This window comes from Colletotrichum higginsianum, chromosome 1, assembly GCF_001672515.1.
Source record: "Colletotrichum higginsianum IMI 349063 chromosome 1, whole genome shotgun sequence".
Taxonomy (NCBI): Eukaryota; Fungi; Ascomycota; class Sordariomycetes; order Glomerellales; family Glomerellaceae; genus Colletotrichum; species Colletotrichum higginsianum.
This window is the reverse complement of record NC_030954.1, coordinates 2,311,573-2,337,291: the sequence shown is the minus strand read 5'-3', so window position 1 is coordinate 2,337,291 and position 25,719 is coordinate 2,311,573. Positions and strand designations below refer to the sequence as shown.

General features: G+C 55.3%; 9 protein-coding genes across 9 annotated transcripts; 5 read left to right on the top strand and 4 right to left on the bottom strand.

The window, feature by feature from the left end:
- Nucleotides 1-1,242: 1,242 nt before the first annotated feature.
- CH63R_00717 (Mitochondrial thiamine pyrophosphate carrier 1) lies at nucleotides 1,243-2,373 on the top strand (the record flags this gene model as incomplete). Its single annotated transcript, XM_018295692.1, has 3 exons — nucleotides 1,243-1,275; nucleotides 1,369-1,421; nucleotides 1,494-2,373. The coding sequence occupies 3 exons, from the start codon at nucleotides 1,243-1,245 to the stop codon at nucleotides 2,371-2,373; spliced, it is 966 nt and encodes a 321-aa protein (XP_018164054.1).
- Nucleotides 2,374-3,098: 725 nt separating this feature from the next.
- On the bottom strand, nucleotides 3,099-4,608 carry CH63R_00716 (Inosine-uridine preferring nucleoside hydrolase; the record flags this gene model as incomplete). The annotated part of the gene is made up of 4 exons (XM_018295691.1): nucleotides 3,099-3,471; nucleotides 3,568-4,224; nucleotides 4,284-4,369; nucleotides 4,543-4,608. The coding sequence occupies 4 exons, from the start codon at nucleotides 4,606-4,608 to the stop codon at nucleotides 3,099-3,101; spliced, it is 1,182 nt and encodes a 393-aa protein (XP_018164053.1).
- A 1,208-nt stretch (nucleotides 4,609-5,816) lies between these two features.
- CH63R_00715 (Red-like protein) lies at nucleotides 5,817-7,469 on the bottom strand (the record flags this gene model as incomplete). Its single annotated transcript, XM_018295690.1, has 2 exons — nucleotides 5,817-7,269; nucleotides 7,324-7,469. The coding sequence occupies 2 exons, from the start codon at nucleotides 7,467-7,469 to the stop codon at nucleotides 5,817-5,819; spliced, it is 1,599 nt and encodes a 532-aa protein (XP_018164052.1).
- A 443-nt stretch (nucleotides 7,470-7,912) lies between these two features.
- CH63R_00714 (DNA repair protein REV1) lies at nucleotides 7,913-11,434 on the top strand (the record flags this gene model as incomplete). The annotated part of the gene is made up of 2 exons (XM_018295689.1): nucleotides 7,913-8,160; nucleotides 8,218-11,434. The coding sequence occupies 2 exons, from the start codon at nucleotides 7,913-7,915 to the stop codon at nucleotides 11,432-11,434; spliced, it is 3,465 nt and encodes a 1,154-aa protein (XP_018164051.1).
- A 326-nt stretch (nucleotides 11,435-11,760) lies between these two features.
- On the bottom strand, nucleotides 11,761-12,380 carry CH63R_00713 (WSC domain-containing protein; the record flags this gene model as incomplete). Its single annotated transcript, XM_018295688.1, has 2 exons — nucleotides 11,761-11,977; nucleotides 12,100-12,380. 2 exons carry the CDS (start codon nucleotides 12,378-12,380, stop codon nucleotides 11,761-11,763), a joined length of 498 nt encoding a protein of 165 aa, XP_018164050.1.
- A 1,604-nt stretch (nucleotides 12,381-13,984) lies between these two features.
- Nucleotides 13,985-14,458, bottom strand: CH63R_00712 (uncharacterized protein; the record flags this gene model as incomplete). Its single annotated transcript, XM_018295687.1, has 1 exon — nucleotides 13,985-14,458. One exon carries the CDS (start codon nucleotides 14,456-14,458, stop codon nucleotides 13,985-13,987), a length of 474 nt encoding a protein of 157 aa, XP_018164049.1.
- A 2,519-nt stretch (nucleotides 14,459-16,977) lies between these two features.
- On the top strand, nucleotides 16,978-18,662 carry CH63R_00711 (Methyltransferase domain-containing protein; the record flags this gene model as incomplete). Its single annotated transcript, XM_018295686.1, has 8 exons — nucleotides 16,978-17,022; nucleotides 17,085-17,114; nucleotides 17,178-17,268; nucleotides 17,436-17,590; nucleotides 17,666-17,703; nucleotides 17,780-17,917; nucleotides 18,015-18,434; nucleotides 18,509-18,662. The coding sequence occupies 8 exons, from the start codon at nucleotides 16,978-16,980 to the stop codon at nucleotides 18,660-18,662; spliced, it is 1,071 nt and encodes a 356-aa protein (XP_018164048.1).
- Nucleotides 18,663-20,083: 1,421 nt separating this feature from the next.
- On the top strand, nucleotides 20,084-20,749 carry CH63R_00710 (uncharacterized protein; the record flags this gene model as incomplete). Its single annotated transcript, XM_018295685.1, has 2 exons — nucleotides 20,084-20,109; nucleotides 20,305-20,749. The coding sequence occupies 2 exons, from the start codon at nucleotides 20,084-20,086 to the stop codon at nucleotides 20,747-20,749; spliced, it is 471 nt and encodes a 156-aa protein (XP_018164047.1).
- Nucleotides 20,750-21,465: 716 nt separating this feature from the next.
- On the top strand, nucleotides 21,466-22,197 carry CH63R_00709 (uncharacterized protein; the record flags this gene model as incomplete). The annotated part of the gene is made up of 1 exon (XM_018295684.1): nucleotides 21,466-22,197. The coding sequence occupies one exon, from the start codon at nucleotides 21,466-21,468 to the stop codon at nucleotides 22,195-22,197; it is 732 nt and encodes a 243-aa protein (XP_018164046.1).
- Nucleotides 22,198-25,719: the final 3,522 nt, after the last annotated feature.

The window sequence follows — 25,719 nt, the reverse complement described above, 5'->3', positions numbered from 1 at the left end:
CAGGATGCACACCCCGCCACATGGGATTCATATCGCCATCCTTTTTGTCTTTTCTTGTGTGCCAGGTTCCGAGTATTGTGTATCTGTTTGCTGTACCGTGTCCCATCGCGGATATCAACGCACTCCTAAGCCCTGATTGAGGCGCCCCCTTCCCTCCTCTCATCTCACCAAAACACGCCCTATCCCCTCTGTCGTCAATGTGGACGCAGCTTCATCAGAGTCACGAGGCTTGCCATCATGTCGTCACAAGACGCCAGAGTCTGAGAGCTTTGGACATGTAATGGCATTCTTCTTCGAGGCAGGTCTCGCAATGGGTCCCGTGAGAGAGCCAATCCCCATCTCTTCTTCTTCTAATTCTTTGCTTTTCTATCCTATGTCATGTCAAGATTGAGCTTGCATCTGCATGTATTGCATATGTCTGTGTCTTTGGTCGCTGCCCCCTCTCTTGTTTCTCGCCTGCGCACCCTCTGCTTCTGGCCCGCACGGGTGAAAGGGACCCAGACCCGGCGTGGCTATGCCCACAGTCCATCAAGCTGCTCTGGGTTGTGGTGCCCCTGCTACAGTGGCCCCCCTGGTGGAGCCCTTCCGCAGTAAACATGCTCCGAGGCTCGAGCTACAGCGCGAGAAACTCCCCCTCCGATGGCGCGCTATCGTCGAAATTGCGTCACACTGCTTAGGGGTGTGCGTGCCATTCCGAGTGCTTGGCGGCGTAGGCGAGCTACTGTTGCTAGCTCTATCTCGCTACCAGCACCTTATTGACTAACCAAAAACTCCAAAAAAAAATTCCAGCACGCGAGCAAACAAACAGTCGGAGAAACGTAAGGAATCAAGCGACTCGGTCAGCGAACAGACCTCAACCGATCATTGTTTGGTTTCCCCGTGATTCGGAGAAAAAAACACATCCTCAAACGCACTCGACGGCAATTGAGACCACTCAGCCTCACTGTGGAAAGCCTCCATCACGTTGTTTTAGCCTCCCAGCAGTGCCCCTCGGCGAAAGAGAGAAAAGAAAAAAACATCACGGCAAATCACACGGCTCGCCCGCGACATCTCGGACCGCGCCGCTTGGACGGAACCCCACAGACGATACAGACCAATCATCCGACCTTGAAAGTCCTCGTGTGTCCCGGGCCCGAATCACGCACGCCCATCACCGAGAAGAGAGCGCGCTCCCCTCTCTGTCATCCTTTCACTACGTCTTAGAGCCGCTGCGCCAGGTCCTGCGAGGACACAGCCGAATGCATGTCGCCCAGCGGCGAACGCCTCAAGGATGAGGTAAGGCTTCCACGCCTGACGTGACGGCCTCCCCAACCTATCCAGCCGTTCTCGCTCGCAACGTTACGATGCTTACACTCTGTCCGCACTCAGGGCTCCCGCCTGCAGGTCGTGGCGGCCGGCGCCACCGCCGGCCTGTTTGCACGGTAAGGGAGATCGACACCTGACAATTGTTCTTGTCGGCGGCTCGCGCTGACCTCCCCACGATGCGCAAACAGCTTTGTAATCGCCCCCCTCGATGTCGTCAAGATCCGCCTTCAGCTGCAGACGCACTCGCTCTCCGACCCTCTGTCGGTTCAGTCCGCCAAGGGCGGGCCCGTGTACAAGGGCACCCTGAACACAATGAGGCACATTCTCATGAACGAGGGCATCACGGGGCTGTGGAAGGGCAACGTCCCTGCCGAGCTGATGTATGTGTGCTACTCGGCTGTTCAGTTCACAACGTACCGGTCGACGGCCCAGTTTCTGCAGACTGCCTTCGACAAACGCCTCCCGAACGCCGCCGAGTCCTTCATCGCCGGAGCTGCCGCCGGCGCGGCCGCCACGACGGCCACATATCCCCTCGACTTGTTGCGGACCCGCTTCGCGGCACAGGGCAACGATCGGGTGTACAAGAGCCTCCGAACGGCGGTGGCGGATATCTATCGTGACGAGGGCCCGCGTGGCTACTTCCGCGGCCTCGGACCCGGCGTGGCGCAGATTGTACCGTACATGGGCATCTTCTTCGCCCTGTACGAGGGTCTGCGGCTGCCGCTCGGGGATCTGCACCTGCCCTGGGGCGGCGGCGATGCCACGGCTGGTGTCGTCGCCAGCGTCATGTCCAAGACGGCCGTCTTCCCCCTCGATCTGGTGCGAAAGCGTATACAGGTCCAGGGGCCGACGAGATCGCGGTACGTGCACAAGAACATCCCTGAGTACCCCGGCGCCGTGCGCGCCATGCGCATCATATTCGTCAACGAGGGTGTCCGCGGCTTGTATCGGGGTTTGACGGTTAGTCTCTTCAAGGCCGCGCCTGGGAGTGCTATCACGGTGTGGACGTATGAGAGAGTGTTGAGGATGCTGCAGAAGCTGGAAGGCCCCGGTGAGCAGTTGTTTTGAATGTATTGCGGAAAGAGGGAGACCAATGAATAGTGACCGGGAAAATGATACCCCTTGTTAGAGAACGGGATTGGGATCTCTCTTTGGGGGAAAGTCCCCCACATGTACAACACCCAGGGGAGTCATGGGCAACTGGCTCTCCGTTATCTTGATTAGACGTAATTCGTACGCAAAGAATGATGAAAGAATAGCAGCCCTGATCGTTTTGCCGGAGCATACATACGGTGCTGTGGAATGATGTTGTCTCATTGGACGGGGGCAGTGTGCCTCGAAAATTATCCTAGGTAATTCACGTAATTCATCGTTAGCATGATATGCGGATTATATGGCCTTAGGTTGTCGATGTATAAATTTATATTTACATTTATAGCAGTCCGGACGCTGACAGGTTGCTGGTTGTCCGTCTTGCGCATGCGCCATAACCCGTGCCATTACAACTTGCCCTTGCCTCCTTTCAAGAGCGGACGGCAGGCAGAGTCATGTGTGGCCGAGGGTCCAAGGGGCAGCCGGTATCTTATACGGAGAATCCGGAAGAGCGGCCGTTCCTGGCTTGACAACACCACCACCCCTAGCCCCTAGAACCTCAAGCTACGTGCGGTTTCACCGACACCCAGTCATCGACAAGAACTTTTCCTGCGAATCTTGTCTATCAATAACCAAGGATAAAAATGTAAATTAAAAAACCCCTCCACTCCACATATGACACACAAGAGACATGGGCATGATTAATTCTCCAGCGCCCCGTTCTGCTTCAGCCCCGCTACTTCGCCGGCGTTGACTCGGTCCGCCCTCTCCGTGCACTCCTCGATGACACGCCAGAACATGGGAATGTCGAGACCGCGCGGTATTCTCACGCCCTCGCTTCCGGGGGCCAGCGGCCGCGCGACAGTGCGGCCCAGCTGCGACCGACCGGCCTGGGCGTCCGCGAGGTCGCCCTCGGTGACGACTGTCACCTCGAAACGCTCGTGGTACTTGACGCAGTTGCCCTTCTTGGTGTTGTAGTCATGGAAGGGGATCTCGTGCTTGGTGCCTGCGAGCACGGCGGCCACGGCGAGCGGGTCGTGCAGCGGCGGGCCGGCAGTGATGCCAAAGACGTCGCTAGCGATCGATTTGTGTCAGCATTTAAGGAGAGGGGGTGGAGGGGGCACTCTCTTGAGTGTTGGTCCGATGAGGATGATGATTGGGAAAACATACCTGTAGGTTTTGGCGAAGAACATGAGCAGCTCGACTAGCATCTGGCGCAGCGTGGTCTTGCCCTTGCCCGTCTTCTCGCTGCCGTTCTTGCCGTAGAGCAGCAGTTCCCGCACCTCCTCGGTGGCGAGGACCTGGTGCGACAGGTCCAGCGGCACGAGGGTGGTCTTGGCGGCGAGGGCCTTGTTGTGGAAGACGGCGGCGGCGGCCTCTGGGTCGATGATGATGTTGAACTCGGCCCAGGGGGTCCAGTTGCCGATGCGCTTCACGCCGTCGACGACGCCAAGGATGGCGTCAGTGAAGCCGTCGCCGATGGCACCACCCATGATGCTGAGCCCCTTGATGTGGGCGACGAGGTCCGGGTACTTCTGGAAGAGGAGGGCGACGTTGGTCAGCGAGCCCGTAGCGACGAGCCAGGCGGTGCCGGCGGGCTGGGCCTTGAGGGCGGCGGCCATGGCGTCGACGGCAGGGACGGCGCGGTCGGCGTCCTTGGAGGGCTTCGGGAGCAGATCGGTGCCGTCGAGACCGGACTCGCCGTGGATGTCGGTGGCGGCCTGCATTGGTGGGCGGGCCATAGGCTTGGCGGCGCCGACGTAGACGGGGACGTCATTGTGCTTGCCGATGGCTGTGAGGATGGAAGTGGCGTTATTGGTTGTTTTTCTGAAGGTTTATTGTTAGCTATGTGTAGGCTCAAAATCTCACAAGACATGTTCACTGACATTAGGGGAGCGTTTCCGAATACAGTTGAAAGGCCCAGCAGCTTGATGGTTGGGTGGTAGGCAGCAAGGAGAATGGCGAATGTGTCCTGTTGAGTGTAAATATGAGTACGGATACAGTAAATACACAATGCAAGAAAAAGTTGTGATGTTGAGGTCGTACGCGGGAATTGCACTCATATGAGCTCCCACGTTACATCGAGAGAGATTGTAAAGATCGTAAAGATGTGTAACCCCTCACAGTGTAGGGACAGCAACTCACATCGTGACCAGGGTCACAGTCCAGCCAGACCGGCACCGGTGTCTCGGGCAGATCGAGGGTGACCATGGTGATCCGTTCAGACAAGTGAGAGCACGTATTCGAATTCGAGTAGTGGAGGCTTATCACAACCGATCGTGACACAATGATTTGGTTTATTTCGATGCTTGTGAGTGAGAGTTGTCCTCGGTAAGTGACAGCCCACGGACTCGCGCTTTTAGTTGCACCCGGGGTTCCCACTTTCGGTGGATAACACCGAACCAGACGAGCACGGGGACGGACGTGGATAACGGATTAGTGTATTCTGGGGCTCTGAGGATGGATGGGGTGGTGGGCAGCGGGGTGAGCCGCTGGTCTACTGCGGTAACAGAAGGAGGTTGGGAGAGAGAAAAGAAGAGAACAGGGCAATCTGGATAGGCGTGTTTTGGTTGTAAACTTTAGGCACTGGCTTAGGCAGTAATGCTGAAGAGGAATTGGGCCGACCTCATCACAGGTAATGATGTCTGCGTTGTTTTCTCGATTGCCATAAGACAAGAAAGTCTTGCTGGGCAATGGGGTGCCGAGCTCTTGGGAGAGAATCCTGCCGACTCCATCAGAAGCCGTGATTAGGTACATGCATAGGGCCTAGGTACATAGGTAGGTAGGTGTTGGGTCTTTACTCATTAGGTAGGTACTGGCAAAGAAGGCGCGGGGCAGCCGTCGTAGGCGGAGTCGAGCGGCCTTTCTGATAAAAAAACGAGGCGGTGCCCTCCGAGCACCGCTGCGACCCGACTCAAGGCACCCACCCGCCCTGCACCCGTTTCGGAAGGTCCAGCAGACCGCACACGCCCGCCCACGGACCACACCGAGAGCCTCCCGTGTTAGCCGGGATGTCGAGCATTCGGCCAGGCTGAGTCATCGTGAACTCTGAAATCTTCAACGTCATCTGTGCTTTTAATAGCCCGCCGCTCCAAGGTTATCACTCTGTAACGGTGCTCGAAAGCAACGTAGGGCATGACGGACTACGTTCAGGTTGAAACCAAACCGATCGTTGGGGAGGGCAAGCTCCAGCCAGATTTCTAGCAATATGCTTGGTTAATGACAAACGGTGACGCTGTATGTGATGGGGATGCTCCGAATTGCATTGTGCGCGTGAAGGGTATCAATTTGTACAAACGGTGGCTGAGTGTATGTTTGCGAATGGCGTGCCGTGATGGCAAGCTGGAGAACCAGCCGCAAGAGAGCAGCAGGCATGCATTTACTCTTCACCACGGCCATTGCTCGCCCGTTCAAGCCTACTACTTGCTTGCCGCTTTCCGCTGCTCCATCACCCGGAGCACATCAGCCGCGTTGTTGGCGTCGCCCTTCCTCTTCTTGGCGCCCCTCTTCCTCTTGCTTTTGCCGCCCTGGCCGTCTCCTTCGTCTTCGTCGTCGTTGCCCCATTGCGAAAGCTTGACCGGCGCCTCGTCAAAGTCCGCTTCGTCTTCAAACCTGCTGGTGCCGAAGCCCATGTCCAAATCTTCGGCGTCTCGGTCCACGCTCTGCAACATTCTCTTGTGCCGCTCCCGCCGGGCCCTGGCCTCTTCGTCGTCTTCGTCGTCTTCGTCTTCCTGGCGGTCCTTGTTCGCCGCGTTGAGCTGTGCCGCCCTCTTGAAAGCAGCCTGGATAGCTGGGTCGGACATGGAAGGGCCCTTGAGCGCCTGTGAGGAGATGAGATCCGTCTTGGCGTCCTTGAAATAGTTGCGAGCCTGCACCGGCCGCGGCGGCGGCGGCATTGCTATTGTGTCGGCGCTTCGTTCGTCCTTAACCTCCTCTTTCTTGTCCTTGACCTCGCCGTCGCTATCTTCGTCGGTACTGTCGTCCATCCCTGCAAGCGGGTCGTAATCATCTCCTGCATCGGCAAAAATGTCATCGTTCTCGTCTTCTTCGAGCTCCTCCTGTTGCTTCTTGTAGAATTCGGGCACCTCCATCCCCAGCGGTTTCGCGTCCTTGTCCGGGATGAACTCGTTGCGCTGTTCCTGTACAGCGCCCGGTTGGACCTTGCGGACCTTTCTCTTCTCATGACCATCTTCGTCGACGATAATCAAGATTTCGCGGCCCTTGCTGTCTCGCTCGATGCGAGTTCCGGGTTGTTGCTTGGCACCGATCTTCTTGAACTTGTTGCCCAGGGCAGCTTCCTGCTCAGCCTTGGCGGCCTCTCTCGCGGCCTTCATCTCGGCCAGAATCTGGTCACGGCTCCTCTTCTTCCCAGGAGCAAGCGCCACGGGCGCGAACTGGCCCTTCTTTTTGACCTTCTCTTTTTCGACAGCCTGCACCTCTGTATCCGCCAGCTGATCGAATGCTTCGTCTACCTCTTCTTCGGGCGGAACTTCTTCTTCATCGGGGTCGTTTTTGCTATCTCCGTAGACATCCTCGCCTTTTCGCACCCTCTCCAGGAGCTTGAAGTCCAATCCTTTGATCAAATGCGTGCTCGAAAGGTCTCCTCCTGCGATTTCGCTACTAAGCTTTTCGAACGTCGCCTGGTCGATCTCCTCATTCTTCAGCGCTTCTTCCAGTGCCTTTATCCTCTTTTCGCGGTCGTCTTCTTCTTCTTCGTCGGTTCGTTCTCGTGCTCGGTCAACATATCCGTCCGCAAGTCGGGATCCTTTCGGTGTTGATGTACGAAATTTCTTTTGGGGCTGGGTCGTTTGATTCCTCGCAGCCAGCTGCCGCGCAAATTCGTTTCGACTGTTTCCACCTCCAACAGAGCGCCTGAAATATACGTCAGTTCGCAACTCGAATACATTGATCGAAAGTGCAACATACGGAGTCATGGGAATGCTTGATCGCTGTCGCGACCCCAACGCGCCAGAAGCAGCCGGGCTGTCGCTGCTTTGAGACGCTGCATTGCTTGGAGATTTGGGCTTGACTGAGTCGGCGCCCAGAAGCTTCCGAAATTGTTCGTTATTCATGGTCGCAATCTCTCATAAAGTCAACGGCAGAGAAGAAAGAGCAACAATCTGGGCTAAACTGGCAGTTGGCGTTGCTGGTGCTGGTGCTGGTGCTGGTGCTACCAAAGATGCTCGGATGAAGCTGGATTAGTCATTCGGACAAGGGGCGTGCAGCAACGCGACGGGCCCACTCCACTTAACGCGGTCTCTTGCAGGCATCCACCGCGTCATGTGTTCTATCCCATCACCAATGCAACTCGAAACGATGCCGGTTCACGCCAAGAGGAACAGATAACAGCCGGAACCCCTTCCCAGAGAAAAAATGTTTGGCATCAAGCACTTGGATGTCTGTACTGCATCAAGTTTGAGGGATCAACGGAACTGCCGATGAAAATACAAGCTGTGGGCACCTCCGATCTCAAGAGAGCCGTCATTTACATGCGAACCCCGAAAGCTCCGGCAACATGAACAGTCGCCTCGACAAGAACTCCTCGCAGGTGAGGAAGAGAATCGAGAGTCATGAGTTCGTAGACGAGGATGGCGAAGAATATGAGCGCAGCGCTTTCGGCGGCTTCGGCGATTACTTTAGGCGCAAGAAGATCAAGTTGCAAAACCTGGATGCGGACATACGAGCTGCTTCGACCGACAAGCCTCAGATTTTCAAGGGCGTCGTTGCGCATGTTATGGGCTATACGCAACCGCCGCTTCACGTGTACGTTCCGCTCTAAATACCTCATCGAGGGATCGGCCACTCATGTTAGCTTACTAGATTGCATCGTGAGCTTGTTCAACATGGCGCAGGCTTCTTGCAGTACCTGGACTCAAAGACCATGGCGACACACATCATCGCGTCTTCTATTCCACCCAAAAAGTCCGTCGACTACAGCAAATACAGGATTGTGAAGCCCGCCTGGGTCACCGACTCGGTTGAAGCCGGTAGATTATTGCCTTGGTCGGACTACCGCGTGAACAACAATGATGGGCCACGCCAGAAGGTTTTCAAGCTCAATGACTCCAGAACCCTCAGCCAGACGACTCCGCAAGCCAAAAGGGGATACAGAGAACAGACGGACGCCAGCTTTTACACCAGCCAGTTCAAAGCAACCGCCGGAAGTCCTGCAACACCTTCGTTGAGTCGGTTCGCAGAGCGCGCCGAGTCGCCTCTTGCTCGTTCCCATGCTCGCGACTCCAACAGCCCTTCGATCCCACAGTTTGTGAAGGGGCCGCCACTCAAAGGCAAAGACGATGTTGAAGAGTTTGACGACATGGAAGTTGACGAGTTAATGGTCGACTTTGTTCCCGAAGAAGACAAAGTTCCCAAAATCGAGAAATCTGACGTACAATCTATACCAACCGCGGTTGAGAAGCCTAAGCAAGGAACCAAAATGCCAGAGAGTATGACATCAGAAGAGCACAACGCCGCGCTTCTGTCGGATCCCAAGATATGGAAGTCGTCAACAGCAAACCCTGATTTTCTGAAGCAATTCTATTCTGAAAGCCGCCTCCATCATCTCTCCACCTGGAAAGCAGAGCTGAAGTCAAGAATGCAGAATCTTGCCAAAGAGAAAGGGGCGTCTCCCAAGACCATCAAGAGAAATGTAGGGTCGCGGCGTTACATCATCCACGTCGACTTTGACAGCTTCTTCTGCGCCGTCTCCCTCAAGAAAACCCCTCAGTATGTTGACAAGCCGACTGTAGTTGCTCACAGCAGCGGGACAGCCTCTGAAATAGCAAGCTGTAACTATGTTGCGCGCAAGTTCGGAGTCAAGAACGGCATGTGGATGAAGCGGGCGCTGGAGCTGTGCCCGGACATCAAAGTGCTGCCTTACGATTTCCCTGCCTACGAAGACGCAAGCCGATTATTCTACGAGTCGATCCTCGAGCTGGGGGGGGTTGTTCAGAGCGTCAGTATTGATGAGGCGCTTGTCGACATAACCTCCATCGTTCCTTCCACTGCGATATCCGACAGCACTAGAGTCGACGAAGATAGCAGCGTATCGATGGAGCAAGAAAGGGCCGAACAGATCGCGCTCGCGCTTCGGAACAAGATAAAGGAATCGACTGGTTGTGCGGTATCAGTAGGCATCGGAGGCAACATCCTACTTGCCAAGGTTGCTTTACGGCGAGCGAAACCCGCGGGACAATTTCAGATCAGGCCGGAACAAGTTCTCGACGTTATCGGAGAACTCGAGGTAAAGGATCTGCCTGGAGTTGCTTATAGTCTGAGCGGGAAGCTCGAGGAAATCGGCGTTAAGTTCGTCAAAGACATCCGACAAGTGTCCAAGGAGCGATTGTCTTCGTCACTGGGCCCAAAAACTGGAGAAAAGCTGTGGGAGTATGCTCGGGGCATCGACCGCGCCGAAGTCGGAGAGCAACCACCGCGGAAGTCTGTCTCGGCCGAAGTGAACTGGGGCATCCGCTTCATCAACCAGCAGGAAGCTGAAGAGTTCATTCTGAACCTCTGCAAGGAACTGGAACGTCGCCTTCTGAACGAGCAAGTCAAGGGAAAGCAGTTCACCATGAAAATCATGCGCCGGGCCCTGGACGCACCCCTAGATCCACCGAAGCACCTGGGGCACGGAAAATGTGACTCTTTCAGCAAGAGTATCTTGTTTGGCGTGGCAACGCACAATGCCGAGACCATCGCGAAGGAGGCCGTGTCGATACTTCGGTCTTACAGATTTACCCCGGGTGACCTTCGAGGTCTTGGTGTCCAGTTGACGAGACTGGAGCCGATTAAGTCTGGCGCGGCCGGGCCTGAGAGCAGTCAACGGCGGCTGGCATTTCCCAGCTTTGGCGGCCAATCCGGGGCAAAAAAGGCTTCGGCAGATCCGATCGAAGATTCGCGGAGCCCCCAGAGGCTGAAGTCTACTCAGAGTCGAGGAGGAGGAGACGTAGCACAGGACCCCATTGCGGATGACCCCTTGACACCAAGAAAACCCAAGGTGCACCCTGCTTTGGCACTAGCACGGGCCGGTGAAAATGATGCAAAGGCACAAACGCCATTGAACATCATGGGGACCCAATTCATCCTCCCTTCGCAGGTCGACCCAGCCGTTTTGGCTGAGTTGCCAGGCCACATTCGGGCTAAGCTGCAGAGAGGCCAGAGGCTCAAGTCGGAGCCCAGGAGGCAGGCATCTCCACAGATCAAGTCAAGGAGCAATAGCCCCGCTGTGCAAGATGAGATACCCTCACAGGTCGACCCAGAAGTCTACAACGCTTTGCCCGACGATATGAAAGCAGAGGTTCTAGCACAGTATGGCCGAAGAAATGTCCAGCAAACCCGCCTGCCACAGTCACCGCACAAGGACAGGTTTATCCAACCGAAAAAGGTCACAACCCCAACAAAGAGAGGTGGTAGAAGCCTATTCAACAACGCCAGGGAGAGGCAGCAGGATGCAGCAGCAAACCGCCTACAGACAAATTTCCTGCCAAACAAAGACGCCGGAAACCCCCATGAAGAGCTGGACGAGCTGGATCAGGAATTTCTTGCGGAACTACCCGAGGATGTCCGCAAGGAAATCATTGAGGACCATCGCAAGAAACGGCTGGCGAAGCGATCCGGGCTCCTGTTCAACGCTCCCTCTCGGCGGCAACACGGCGGAGGGGAGCTGGGCGAGCCTCTGCCTGCCGGGCAGACCAAGCTGCAGTTCCCAGCACCGCCGCCCAGGATTGACTTTATGGGTTCCGCTGTGAAGTCGGTCCAGGAGATCAAGGACATGCTCGAGGCGTGGCACGACGGGACCCGGTACGACGGCCCCCACCGGGAGGACGTCGTCGTATTCGAGAAGTACCTGGCGAAGGTCGTGTTGGAGGAGAGGGACATGCGCAAGGCTGCGAAGCTGGTGCAGTGGCTCGAGTGGCTGGTCGAGGAGGACGGCAGCGAGGGGAGAGGAAAACAGGGATGGAGGAGGTCCATGACGGACATCAAGGTGGAGGTTCAGAAAGCCGTCGAGGACAGGGGCTTGGGTCCTCTGAGGCTTTAGGATTGATTGCAAATAGAAATCACGAGCCATGACATGATATCATTTACTGCTGGACCGCTCATGGCGCACGCGGGAGCGGAAAAGAAGGAAATGACAGGGGGGGAGCACATTTTGTGTATAACCTCGACTTTCTTCTCAGCCTCAATGTGGCGTGGGAGAGATGAGACATTGATCCAACTTGGGAAATTCTATAAGCCGGTAACCAGGGGGGTATCCTCCAAAAGCAAAGAAAACAAAATGTTGCGTGTGACTTCTCAAACGTCGCGCGCGCGCTATCTAGCATGCTCCCCTCCACACTTCTCCCCTTTACCGGAGGATTACCATCGTCACAGCAACATCACATACGTCGCCAACGCCGCCACTGACAAGGCGGCCCAGGACATCGAGGCGGTCGCCAGCCGAACGCCGGCATTGAGCTTGTACACGCTCAGCTTCAGCGCGCCGCCGCAGACCATGCCCTGGTTGCCGTCGCAGGGCAGGTTGCACTCGCTCTCGTCGAACTTGACCGAGAGGCCCGAGATCCTCTGGGCACACCAGCATTCGCTGCACACGTTGCGTCAGCCGATGGGTTGTTCTTGCAGACACATTACACAGAAAAAACGGTAGAAGAAGAAGAGGAATGGGAAAAGAATCCTGCCCGCCGGCGGCGACGGAGCGGGACTTACCGTGAGTACTCGAGGCCAGCATAGGTGTATTCCTTGTCGGCGCCGCTGCTGCAAAAGCTGAGGCACAACGGCACCGTCATGTTGCCCTGGAGGACGCGGGAGGCGCCGCCCGACAGGGCGCGTTCGTGGGCCGTGTTGGCGATGTCGTTGGTCTCATTGAAGCATCCCTGATACTGGTACTTGTCAGAGCCCGTGTAGATCTGGAGCTGGGCGGCGGCGAGAGGCGCGAGGAGGGTGAAGAGGAGGAGGGCGGCGAGGCCGGGGAGGCCGCTGCGAGCCATTGTCTTTTCCGTTTGTGGGGGGGCGAATGAAGCTAAATGAGCCGACTGAATGTTGAGGGTGAATTGTGTTCCCCCGCTCTGTAGACGACGGATATCGTGAGGTTCTGGGGTTGTTGGCCGTGGGTGTGTGGTTCGAAGCCACAAGCTGTCGGACGAGTCGTCGGTCGAGAGCTTATCAACGAACAGCCGCCGTCCTGGCGGGACCGTGGTGGGGGGGACTTTGGCGAGTAAATTTCGACGGCGGAGGGGATTACGAGTTCGAGGGGAGCCGGCAACGGGTATGGCGCATTCTCACACGGCGGGCAATCTCGTGGTGGACGATCGGCTTGCTTCAGGTTCTAGGGCTTCACGCGAGAGGGTGGAGGAAGAGAGGAGGGGAGAGTGAGAGAGAAAGAGCGAGAGGGCAGAGGAAAGAAATTTACCTATAATTAGCAAACAGCGCGATGGCGGAGCGAAAGGGTTGGTTGAGGCAGGCTAGAGTAATAATTCATCCCGTTCGGGCGGCGGCGGCACGACCCTTGAAGGAGATTTGCTGACCATCACACTACAGGTTGAGTTGCTGGCCCGATGGGGGGGCTTAGGCTTAGACCGGGCTGAGCTGGGCTGCCAAACCACCATTCACCACTTTCTGCGCGTTCATTCACGTCTTTCCATAGGTCCAGAGGCACAGGCACCAGTGGCTTCTCGATGGAGGGATTTGGGTGAAAGAGGAATGAGCTTAGCGCGGGCGAGTCCGATGGCGGTTCGAAGCACTTACTCTCGTGTCAACAATGTCATGTCACTTTCCGCGTCTGCGGAGACGCGGGGGGGTGGAGGGGGCCCCCCTGTTTGGACCGTCCAGAGGTTCCACTACAGCTGAAGTTTGGGCGCCGTTCTAGACCGATTTGAGACCGTCCTTAGGGGAAGGTGTGGTCCGTGTGTGCAGAGGCGCCTGCCGGCCGTGTGGGAACGCCGCCCGGGTGCCTCTTCCGTCCGCGCGAACCTTGCCAAATTCCCCTTCACCTACGAGGTTGTACAACAGAAGCTTCGACAATTCTCTTGTCGTTCCAACATTAAACTAGCATCGCTATTGCATTCAGTCCTAGTGCGCCCTACAATCCGATCGCAGATGTCTAATTCTGGTTTTAGAGAGCACACCACGGTGTCTACTACTCGACTCAATTCCGTCACAAGGCGCATCTCCCAATTCTCTGGGAAGTCCTGGTCTCGTCTAAATCTTCCAACAGCTATGCTTATCCAACGGCTCCATAATTATCGCAAGATAATGCCACCTCTTTGTTTCTTCTTTGTTTCTTCCTCCTCTAGCTGTTCCTGCCTGGGCGTGGGCGGAGTTGGGAGACGCTACTATGCTTCCGCCTGGTTGCAAGTGCCTCTTCTCGTTCCCCCACGAGTGGGTGTGATTGAACTCTCTGCCTGAAATCATTTTTCTTCATTTTCAAAGTTGAGCTCAACTTGAGGTGCTTTATGGTTGAAACTCTCGTCTTCCTTGTTCAATCTTCGATGTCCAACTTTCATTTGCATCGTCGCGGGCGTTTTCTTCATAATTCATCACTACTTCGGAATCAGAACGACCCAGCCACGTGCCGAGAGGGCCAGCGGGCGACTTACAACGCACTCATCTCCAAATTCCCAAAGATTCTCGCCTTCAGCGTCACCTCGATGTCGAGATTCAGCCCCAGGTGCACGGCGAAACCCCTGCTACTTCTTGACCCACCCCCTACCGCGGAGCGCTTCTGCCGTGCCGGCTGCATCCCGCTGGGCCTCCGTCTGCCCCGGCCGAGATTATGGCCGATCTTTCTCGAGGGTACTTCCTCATCGGACTCTGTGTCGGAGGTGGACAGGTCCCCCGGCCCTGCCGGCACAGCCGGAGGCGGCGGGGCCGGAGGCTCATGAGTCGTCAGCTCGCGGTTTGTTGGTTGGGCGGGACTGTTTCCCATGTCGATGAACGACGTCTGCTCGATGGGCAAGGATTCGTCGAACGGCATTGGGCACCATATGTACCGTTCATCGGCGAAGGGCTCAACGGAGCCATACATCTCCTTGGGAAGCCACACCGTGAGACTGTCACGCTTCGCCATCTTCTCTGTTCCTGTTCTTTGAAGCGAGTGTGGTGTTTGTAAGCGAGTGAAGGGACAACGAGGAACAGAAAAAGCGAGTGTACGGAAAGCGAATGACCGACGAAGTGCATGAATGCCTCTCCAAAGGAAATAAGCAGGAAGAGGAGAGGGTAGGGCATGGCTTCTAAGTAGTCAGCATGTTTCTCTTGTCATCACCAAATTCCGACATGACAGCAGGCAACCTGGATCTTGGCACACTGCAGATGCCAGAAACCGCCCTACACCGGGGCTCCTCGATGAAATCATGTATGGGGCCGGGTAGTATTAGCTTTGGGCTTCGCGAGCACGGAGCTGGCCAGGAACCGACCGAGATCTGCAGGCCGATCGCTGTGGGAGGGCTTACCGTTGCAACGGGTGATGCGAGCGCAAAAAACCCGGATTTTTGACATCCACAATGAGGGCCCCCCTCCGGAGGTGGGCACGCCACTGATGGCATCCCAACACCACATCCTCTTGAGGGGTCCCATTTTATTTGGTCTTCTTACCTGCCTCTTGTTGGTCCGTTCGGTCGGATTGGTATGCCCAACATGGGAATATCGACGACGGGTTGCTATTTTTGGAACCGCCTCAGGGTCCTACTATGATACCGGGAACCCTACTTGGACTGAAGGCCAACGGAAAAGGAAAGCAATTGGTCCGGGATTCCTAGCTTCATTTGGCTTACTTTTCTTCTTCTTTTTGTCTGCACTCCCTCCCCGTTCATTAGACGCTTTCGTAGTGATTTCTCTCGGACATCGGTAACGAGGTGCATTCGACTGGACGGACATTGGCGACACCTCCCGTCTGCCGGCAAAAAGCCTAGTGCCTTTCAAGCGGCTCTCTCGTCCAGGTAAGATTTGGCATCGCTGACTCATTATCACTCATCAGAGAGCAGTCTTCCTTGGGCTTGGTGGTCACCTTCATTCACATTCATATTCCTAGGTTCTATGCTCGCAGAAACGATACTGTGGACGTGGGCAACAACCAACGCTTTGTAGGTCCCTCGTGGAGATATGTCTTCCCGCTCTCCTCCTGTGCAGAGTTCTGCTAAATTCAGTGCCATTGGTGCCACAAGACGGTTGGCGAACGACCTATGATGCATAGTGCTCACAATCTCGGTCTGGCGAGATAAGACCTCTACTTTTCCAGAGGCAATGACCATCACTCATAGAACATTTCACGTGTTAGACTTTTATGCACATATATAACAGATGAACACGAACTCAACAAGACCTAGAAAAAGCAGATCTGGGCGAACATCACCACGTTCAACTTCCAAAACCCAAGGGAGCTTGTTGCCGGTACGGTGTTGCAATACACGCACCATTGACACGGTTCCCATTGCTTCCTGCTCTTGGTAAATGAATAGTAAATTTCAAATTAGCCAAATGTCAAATTGTATGACGGTAACACCACTCGCTGTCTACGGCATTCCTAACGATCACAGGTACTGTATTGAAGATGTCACGTAAAGCTAAACAGGCAAGATACTGCTGCGAGAATGAACGCGATGTTATAATATGGCATCGGGACATGTGGTCTTTCACGAGAGGAGAGGCCGAAACACGAGTCGTGGGTAGATCGGAGAAGAATAGCTGTTTATAAGAGAACGAGGCTGGCACATAGCCATTGCGAATACTGGCCTGACGGTGTTTCTGTCTTCTCCTCCCCGAGAACAGCTTCCTTTTTTAAAGAGGTCAGAGAGGAAAGAATCAACAGCTTCGGCTCATGGCGTCGGTTTCGCCTCAGCGTATTCCGCACGAAAACCCTTACCGATATCTTCAACAAGGCGATCATGCCGCGCCTGGGTGGGTGTCTGATTCAGCAACTTGTACAAGGACCTCACACCCGGCGGCAAGATTGTGTCATTCAATACGGGGGGATCTGCTTCAATGTACAATCCGCCGCTTGTCATACCCGTGTGTAGAGGGGAAGCAAGTAAACCGAGCTTCACACTCCAACTGGCGCACTCCGCCCGAATCAATCATCCCTACTAATATGCAAATAATTTACATACATAAGAATAGTTGTGAAATTTGCATGTACTTGCACTTGAGAACTGTCGCGGTGTCTGTCGTTCCACATCTCTTGTCTGTAAAGGGGCAACAAGGCCGTCGAGGTGCATACTGTAACATCTCATCCAACTCGGTCTGCTCGGTGGGTTTGCATCTGGGGCGTCACCCCGGTCTTCTGCGGCCTATCACATCCCTACCTACAAGGGGAGCGAGCAAACAATGTTGGATCCGAATCCACGACACGCATATTTGTTCGTTGGTCCCGTCGTTCCCGCCCGGGCCCCTAGCAGGCCAAGAAGAGGGGGTTTTGCGTGTGCCTTATCCCATAAGAAACCAATTGAGCGCCCAACGTCTCCCGCCTGCCTTTCCCGTCTTCCTATTCTTTTAGTTGACTTCGCTGAAAAAAAGCTCATCACTGGGGGCATCATCTGCCAGAGTGTCTACCGCCGTAAAAGAAGCCTGTTATAGAACCTGGGATCGTGCAACATGTCACAGGATAATCAACCTGTCGAAATCGTCGTGGACGACGGGGTATGACCGGATTCACCACCTCTGCTTTTGCCTCGCATCGAATAACTAACCAGAAACCGCAGCTGGACGATGATCAGTCGGAGGTTGGAGATGTAAGTTCATTACCCGCAATGGGAGACGCTGAAAAATATGCCGGTTGACATGCCTTCGTTTAGAGTATGGCTTCATCTAGTGCCAGTCTTCGTGAATCTCTTCTAGAGTACCGAATAGAGAATGGGAGAACTTATCACACGTACAAAGACGGGAGTATGTCCAGCCAATCTATTTAGCGCAACCAGCCGACTGACCTTTGGATAAGAGTACATATTTCCTAACGACGAAAGGGAACTGGAGAGACTGGGTAAGCTTCTTGAGTTACCGGGTATCCTCACTCTCATGTCTTTTTTTGTTTTACTGACTATATATGCATCCAGACTTGACACATACGCTGTGGTTTCTCGTGAGCGATGATAAGCTCGGCCTTGCCCCACCGTGCCAGGATGGTGCAAAGGTTGGCCGGGTGCTCGATGTCGGCACGGGGACTGGCATCTGGGCTCTCGATTTCGGAGACGAGCATCCCGAGGCCGAGGTAAGTTGAGAAAGCCTTCTATCACTTGAGAATTCCGAGACGGTTCTCGTAACCACTAACTCGAGATGTATCTAGGTCATCGCTACTGATCTCTCGCCAACGCTGCCTTCCTAGTATGTGTTACTTCTCTATGCAAAATCTCGAACCGAGATTGCCAGTATTTGAGTGGCGTTGACATTGCGATACCAGCGTACCGCCAAACGTCAAATTTCAGGTTGATGATGCCGAGGAACCTTGGACGTTCTCGCAACCATTCCAGTATATCCACAGCCGAGTCATAACATCTGGCATCAGCGACTGGCACAGATATCTGCGTAGATGTTACGAGTAAGTCTACCCCCAGAGGTTTACATCAAAGCCAACTGGGAGACCTAGGTACCACACAAAACCGTTTGATGAGAAAATAACTGATTGGCGCTTAAAGCAACCTCGAGCCAGGCGGATGGGTTGAAGTGCAAGAAATCGACCTTTACACAGCCTCTGATGACGATACGCTCAAGCCCGATTCTGCTCTAATGAAGTGGTGCCATCTCCTTCAGCAAGCCTCAGACAGGTTTGGAAGCCCCTTTGTGCGGATTCCGACGCTGAAAGAAGTGATGCTGGATGTTGGGTTCGTCGATGTGTCCCTGAGCGTGAGCAAATGGCCAACCAACGCTTGGCCGAAGGAGCCCAAGTGGAAGGAAATTGGCATCTGGAACAACGAAAACGTCCTCAGCGGGATTGAGGGATTTTCCATGGCAGCCTTGACGCGTGGTCACGAGTGGACCCGCGAGGAGGTAGACGTGTTCCTCATAGATGTGCGAAAGGATCTGAAGGACAGGAACATCCACGCATATTGGCCGGTGTAAGCATTCCGCACTCCGCACCATGATTTCTTTCTGTTGTTGAATCCCCCAAATGCTAATAATCTATGCACAGCTATTTCATCACCGGACGCAGACCTGAGAATGTTACTACTCCACAACCAGCTCCGGAGTCCTCCGTTGTATCGTCACCCGAGTCTGCTGCTTCCCCTCCAGCCTCCCCTCCAGTTTCGGCCCCGGTTCAGACCCAAGCACAAGCTGCTTCATAAAAATTTACGGTGTTTCTCGAGGTGGACGACGTAGGGTACCGTTGCCGAAAAGGCGGCGGTAGCAGATTCCAGGCCGAGGAATTACTGGTCGTGTTTGCACATGCGGATTGCAAATTGCTTTTTTACCATAGGCAGTATATTACATAAAACACCCGGATTTTGAACCCTCCTAGACACTCTCTAACTGTGTTCGTATGGGACTGCACTGTCATGAGATTGAGGACATTGGTTGGTTCGGAAAGCTCACCCGGTCTTCAAAATCCCTTCTCATCCTAGGGAGGTACGTCTTCTTGTCTCGATATCAGCCGGTTCTCCAGGCACATTTCACGGTTTTTTTTTTGGTGTTTTTTTTTGGCCTAGTCGAGTACAGTAAAAAGCACGAGCCGGCTGTGCATAACGACTCGACTCAACTGCGTCTGCCAAATTGGTGACCCAGATGCAGGAGTGAAGCAGAAGCTCTGCGACCTGGTCCGGCAACGTTAACAAAACATCCTTAAGCAGGTCATGGCCGCTGACTTTGAGTTTAGAATAATTACATGACCCCTTGGTATCCCATAGACGCAGACTAGGGATCTCAGCGTGGAATTTAGAGTAACATTTCAGTAGCTTCACGGATTCGCAACTTTGACGCTCTTTCCAGTCTCTGCAGTCTTGGCTTGTATCATGTAAGTATAATCTTTTTGTGATTTGAGAAGTCCTGATATAGTCCGGGAATGGTCCATAAACAGGCAGGACAACTGGATTGACAGTTGGAACACATTGTTTCCCATAAGCCGGTAGTGTTCTGCACTTAGCAATATCTACTATCAGACAACCATTCTCTTCTGTACAGTCACACCTTTTCTTGAAGCACGGCCCAAAGTTTACATCGTCGACATCAATGCCGAGACGTGAAGATATCCCAGGGAAAATGCCTCGTCGGTTCGAAGGGTCCCCAAGCCACCCCCCTCAGCGGAGCGCCTTCACGCCTTCACTCCCCACGACAACCCTACGTCCTGCTTCGAAGCATATCGAAGGACGAGAGAACGAAAAGCCTAGAAAGCCTGTATCGACCCCGTCCTTACGCTAGTCCCTGTGCTCATTCAAGTGCGGCCCTGCAATGCTGTTGTTGAGTGGCGGTTGGTAGAGACAGCACGTTGCCCTGGATGTGCCGGGTCCGGCACATTGACCTCAAGCTGATGTGGCCGTGGACTATTTACGTGGGGATTAAATTTCGTTCCCCGATGGCTGCTTGTGTGATTTTGTCCGTTGCGCAGACCATGGAAACAAGAAATAGTCGACGATACGACCCGGGCAGCCGGTCTTGATGTTGTACACAACGTTTAAGCAATGGTTCAGTCTGCGAATGATGGAGAACCGCATCCAGCACTGCACAGCAATTTTCCCCTGTCACTTGGCAAAACTCACTGATATATTCCGCCATGGTGAAGTATCATGAGGCTTTGGAGTAGAACGTTGGTAGATGGGGTTCTCTCAACTGAAATTCGACGTGAATCTTCCTCGGGGACCTCCTTTCTGCCCCTTTTCAGCCGCCCCTCCGTATGATCCCAAAATTGCATCGAGCCATCATGTTCTCATCTAGTCCTGACCCCTTGTCTCACATCAAGTCCATCACCGGCAAGCTCATCCCCGAATAGCACAGCGTCTACCCTTCCGGAATCTCTGCCTGCTCCCCGTCCGGCCGCATCTCCTTCATCACCGCAGCCAACGACACCACCCAGGCCGACTTCCGGCCCAGGGAGCCCACCCTCCCCGACCAGCCCGGCGACTCCAAAGACCGCTGGTCCCTCGTCGCGCAGCACAGCCTGAACGTCGGCGGTACCTACCGTTTCTCCAACGTTACCTGCGACGGCGGCCCGGCCAACGTCGGCCCGGCTGGGAAAGGCAAGGGCAAGGGGGACGAGTCCAAGGACCGGCGGCTCCCGGAGCGCCGCGAACGGCGCGCCGTCCGGCATGTCGACGGGAAACTGGTCAACACGTTCGAGGTCGCCGAGGACTGCAGCAAGCACGTTCTCGCCACGGACTTTGGCGGCACGCCCCAGACGGTGTGGCCCTACCGCCCGCCTGGGGCGGGCGTGTTTGCCTAGACGGTCAAGCTGCAGATGGCACTGTGTCGCGAGGAGGACTACTGGTTCCGATGACCAAGATGTTCAGAGCAGCTGCGATGGTTCAGTCCTCCAGCAGCTTGGCGCTCGCTCATGGGGCATCTTCAATTGTGAACATTGATATATACCTACGACACTTCGCACGATGGCTTTAGCTACCTTTGCAGATACCTGACCCCCATCACGCTCATGGATGTTTCATAGATGATATAGCCTGGGGGGATGTCCCGCACGAACGAGCGTGGAAAGGTGGCTAGTTGAAAGCACTTCAAGCCGTCACAAGTTCCAATTCCAACTACATGTTTAACAAGGCCGTAATACGTATGCACCTAGGTTGACTGTTCATCGGAGCATTACCTTTGACGGCGGAAACAGACGCAATAAGTATACGTACGCAGGGGCAAAATGGACGCTCGTAGTGCAACGAGAGAAATATGCGCCGACACAGATGCCCTCGTTTCCACCACAGGAACTACCCCTGAATCACTTCGAAACTCACACGAGCGGAAAGTGACTTGAAGAAGGCGCCGCGAAGCTTCCCTCGCCGAGTCCATGCGATCTCGTAGATACAAGACGACTCGGCCGGCGGCAACATTGCGAGTCTCCCAGTTCCTAACGTCAATGATGACATTGCTACAAGAATATCAATGCCCGACCAACATCTTTTTTTGTAGAAGCATTCGAGTCCAAGCATCAGCATGGATCTCGCTTGCCCCCCTAGTACTCAGAAGAGGACCCGAAAGAGGAGACGCCTCTCGGCTGTCACGTCGGTAGCCTGGGAACACGGCCTCGATGAGTCGTGCCGGGCCGGGTCGGGGGGCAGCCCACATCCGCTCGCCCCGGCCGGCGCGGGCGACGCGGATGAGAGACACGGAGGTGACGAAAGGCACCGGACCTACTGCCTGAGCCCGGCAACGCCACGGCCTCGAGCCCGTCCACTCCGAGAACAAGGCAAGACGAGCTACCGCACTATAGATCCAGAAGCACCGCGATTGCCAGAAGTCCGCGCTAAGCTCCTGAGATCGCGTCCCTGTCGAGGCGCGTTGCTCCAACACGACACTTGGAACCGACCACAACCTCAAACAAAGAAAGGAGGGAAAGGGGGACTAAAAAAAGAACCACCCCTTACCACAAGCCAGCCTGAAACCACGCGACGCCATCTCGAGGGCTGGTGCGCCAAACCGGAGCAACATACGTGGCCGCAAGCCCTCTCCCAACGGTTTTCTTTGTTCTCCAACGCCGCCAGTCCTTCAGCTTCAAGGGGGAAAGGGGACGGAGGAAGGGGGAAAGGTTGGAAACTAGAACGAAAGGCCCGCCCCGAGACTTTTGTCTCACACGATGCGAAACCAACCAACAACGGTGGGCGAGGAGCGAGACAGAACCAACGCGGTCCCAACCCTAGACCTCCTGCTTCCCACCCCGGTGTTTAACGCGTCGGGCTTCAAGATATTTGGTCGACGAAGAGAGGGACGAGAGCGCTCGTTTTCCCGTCGTCATTATCGGGGAGGGGGGAACTCGTTTGACCTGTGGCTGACTCGTGGCGGCGGACCGGTCGAGAACCTGCAGGCCACAAACTAGAACACCGCCGGGTTGCCCGCGGGCAGGCAAGATGAATCGCCCCGGGCGATGCTCCGGAATCCATCCCCTCCCCGCGATCTCTCCTCTCCCCTCCGTGCACGCCATCCCGGCGGTCAGACAAACTAATGAGATGCCCTCCTCAACCCCCTCCCCAGGACTAATCCAGACGAGGCAGCGCCCTCGACGGCTTTGTTGTCGACAAGGCGTTTGACGGCACCCGGTTCGCTCGGGGAACAATACTCGACCATCCTCTCGACGACGCGGGGCAACCAAGTGCCACGACAAGTCCACATCTCTAGACTTTACCGGACTCCTCTGCCGCCGCCATCTGGCGCCTTGCACGCTGTATCGCGGTGATACCATCGAGGGCCCGAGCCCCCCCCCCCCCTTCCATCCTGAAAGCCGGATGGACTGATAGCAACAGTGGTAGTCGATCCGCGCGGTCTTTCGTCCCTTCCCCCTCTCCCGTCGAGGATACCCTGGCTTGTCAGTGTCGTCCCATCACCCGACCCGACATGTGACACGGATGTTCGTCGAGTCAAGTAGGCCCATCAGCCGGCCAGCCGCGGCGCCTGGCGTGTCCGCGCGAGTCCCCGAGCGCCCGTCCGTCCGCCACCAACCACCTGCCACCCTATCGTTCGTTCCTGAGAGGCAGGTCAAAGCAGCCATGAGACGCGGGGGGTTTGTTTTTTTCTTAGCCAGGAAAAAGCAATCTACACACACACACACACACACACACACGCCGCACTACCGTGGAAAACTCTGTCACGGTGGTTATGAACCATTGGCATCGGGGCTCGACGCGGATGGGAAGAATGGTGTGGACGGAGGCCCGGGCAATGATGGTGGCGGCGGCGCATGTTTGTTTCTGCGCTCTCGGCGGCGGCGGTAGCTCCACCGAAAGCAATGTTTGCTGCTGCAACTAAGCATGCCGAACATTGAACAGCAGCAGTGAGATGCATGCGATGCCCTCTCACGGAGTCATGGACTCCACCGACAAACCCATCCATGCGGGCGTGCGCGAGTGTGCCCTCACCGTGTGCCGATGGTGTCCACGAATATTCCGCGACGAATCCAGGATCCCTACCGTGATCATCAAGTTAGACTACAACGTGTGTTAGTCCAGCAAACCCCTCCCCCCCTCCATGAGAGCGTCATGACAGTCATACCCCCCACCCCCATAGAAGGGAACGCCTCCGTGGGCAGTCCGCGAAGGTGAGGATCGACGGAAGTAGGAAGGCGGACATGACGGTATCCGAATTTTGATATTCGGCGGTGAGGGCCGATTCGGGGATAAGCGTAACCGATGATGCTCTCTCGTCTCTCGCCTCTCTTATGAGGCAGGGGATCGGTAGTAGCGTCGCAGCGTAATGTCCCTTTCTCGCATGACGATGGCCCCCCATCTCAAGCTGGCAGAGCCCCATCCGGATCTTCAACTAGAGACCGAAGATCCCAATTTGGACCCAGGAACATGCCACCAGAGGGCACGCCGCTAGCAGCCCAATTGCCCTGATCCCCCCCCCCCCCCCCAAAGGTTTAGGCACGCAGCGCCCATCAGCGCGGTCGGGTTCAGGGTCCTTGGAGACATCTCTGAAGATAGAATTTCGGGGAATAAGTCATGAGGCAGCTCATTATGGACCGGTGACTGGGTCTAGAGATACCGCACACTAGTGTGGTCACCAAGTCTCGATACACTCGCTCGCCCAGAGCACCCTGTGGTGCGTGATTCTCTTGGTCATCCTTACTAAGGCCCTGATCAACGTGAGCTTGTGGCGACGACACGCGTGAGGTATCACGCAGCAGCAGTGCAGTCAGTGTGTGCTGTTGGTACTGGGTGCGTGCTGCTATGCAAAGGCAGCCCACAGTTTCCCCCCTAAGCCCCGGGCACAGAACTCCAAGAGATGCCGATGAACCCCGGACGCCCGGAGAGGCAGCCGGTTTGCTAAGGGGCGCAAGGCCCGCTTGAGCCCTGACTCGACCTGTCACTTGTCGTCCCGAGCGGCATGTGTCGACGCTCGACAAGAAATAGATTCCAAACGTCGTCTAGAGGGAACCCATCCATCGAGAGGGGCGGGCTCCATCCGCCCATCCACCCATCCACCCACACGCTCGAGATTCAGAAACACCCAGCTTGTGTTTCTTCCCTTTCCAACCGCATAAGCCTGGATGCGCATGTTGCCTTGCATTTGCATGATTGTGCAATCACTCTCCCACATGTTTGCTAAAGCCTTTTGCAACCTGCGAGCTTGGCCAGCCCTAAAACAACCAGAAAGGAGGGCGTAAGAGGGGGGGGAGAACCTCTCTCTCACAGCTTCCGCCCCCCCGTACCACTGCAATGCATGTTTGAGGATTGTGACCGATGCACCCCTTTGCCGTCCATCACTCGGCATGATGCAGTCAGTCCCGTCTCTCTCTCGTTCTCCTTCAACTCGACGATCCAGACCGCATGTTTCAGGAAAGCCATCGCTTCTTGGGACGCTGTCGCCGCAAAGTGACGACGGCACAGTCAAGTATTCCCATGTGTGATACACGAGCTCTCGCGTTTGGTCCGGATGATGGGTTGCGAGCTGCAAGTTATGAGGTGTAATAACTGCTTCTGGAACCACCCACCTCCAGCAGCTTTGGGCCGCATCTCCGTTTCGTTGCATTTCCAACAGTGACCGATTAGCGTCCAAAGTATCAATTTCCCGAGCAGCCAACCAGGCAAATTTTGGTGCTCGTACTCGGCGGACGTACAGATAGGGTAATGTGTAATTTCTCTCACTTTGCGATACTGAAGACGCAAATGGGCTTGGCGTTAATCCAGCGTTCGCTCTGCGTTGCAGGTTTCCCACCATCTGGGAATCCATCTATGATTGCCAGCAGCTTCCCGCCGCCGTGTCGAGGCATTGTCTGTCCGTCGTTGCCCATTCAGGTGGATGTGTTGACGCATTGGTTGTCGGCCGTCTTCCCTGATCCATTCCCAAAGACCCGAGCATGAGATTGTGAGCCTTTGAGAACGGTGAGAAGCTTTGGGACTAATGACCGCTGACCGCGGAGGCGTCACCGGTTTCAGTGAGACAACCGGACGCGCTAGCTTTGACTGAGACTGAATTCCGTCGTCTTTCTGTCGCCTCGACTCGCCCATGCGGTTCTTGTCCGTCCTTGTCCGATTACCGCGACGAGATGGTCCAGCTGGTTTGTCACCCAGAAGCCCCGGCCGACAAAGACTGAGGTTGGGATGTGTGACGCTTCAATTTCCCGTTCCCCACGCCAATCACTTCTAGAAGGTTGAGAAGGTCTAGCGAACGCCGGTAGTTGGAGCCAGGGAAATGAAATTATCTCCCCTTCGTGGACCCCACGGAAGATAGAAGCCCTTCTGGCTCAGATATTGG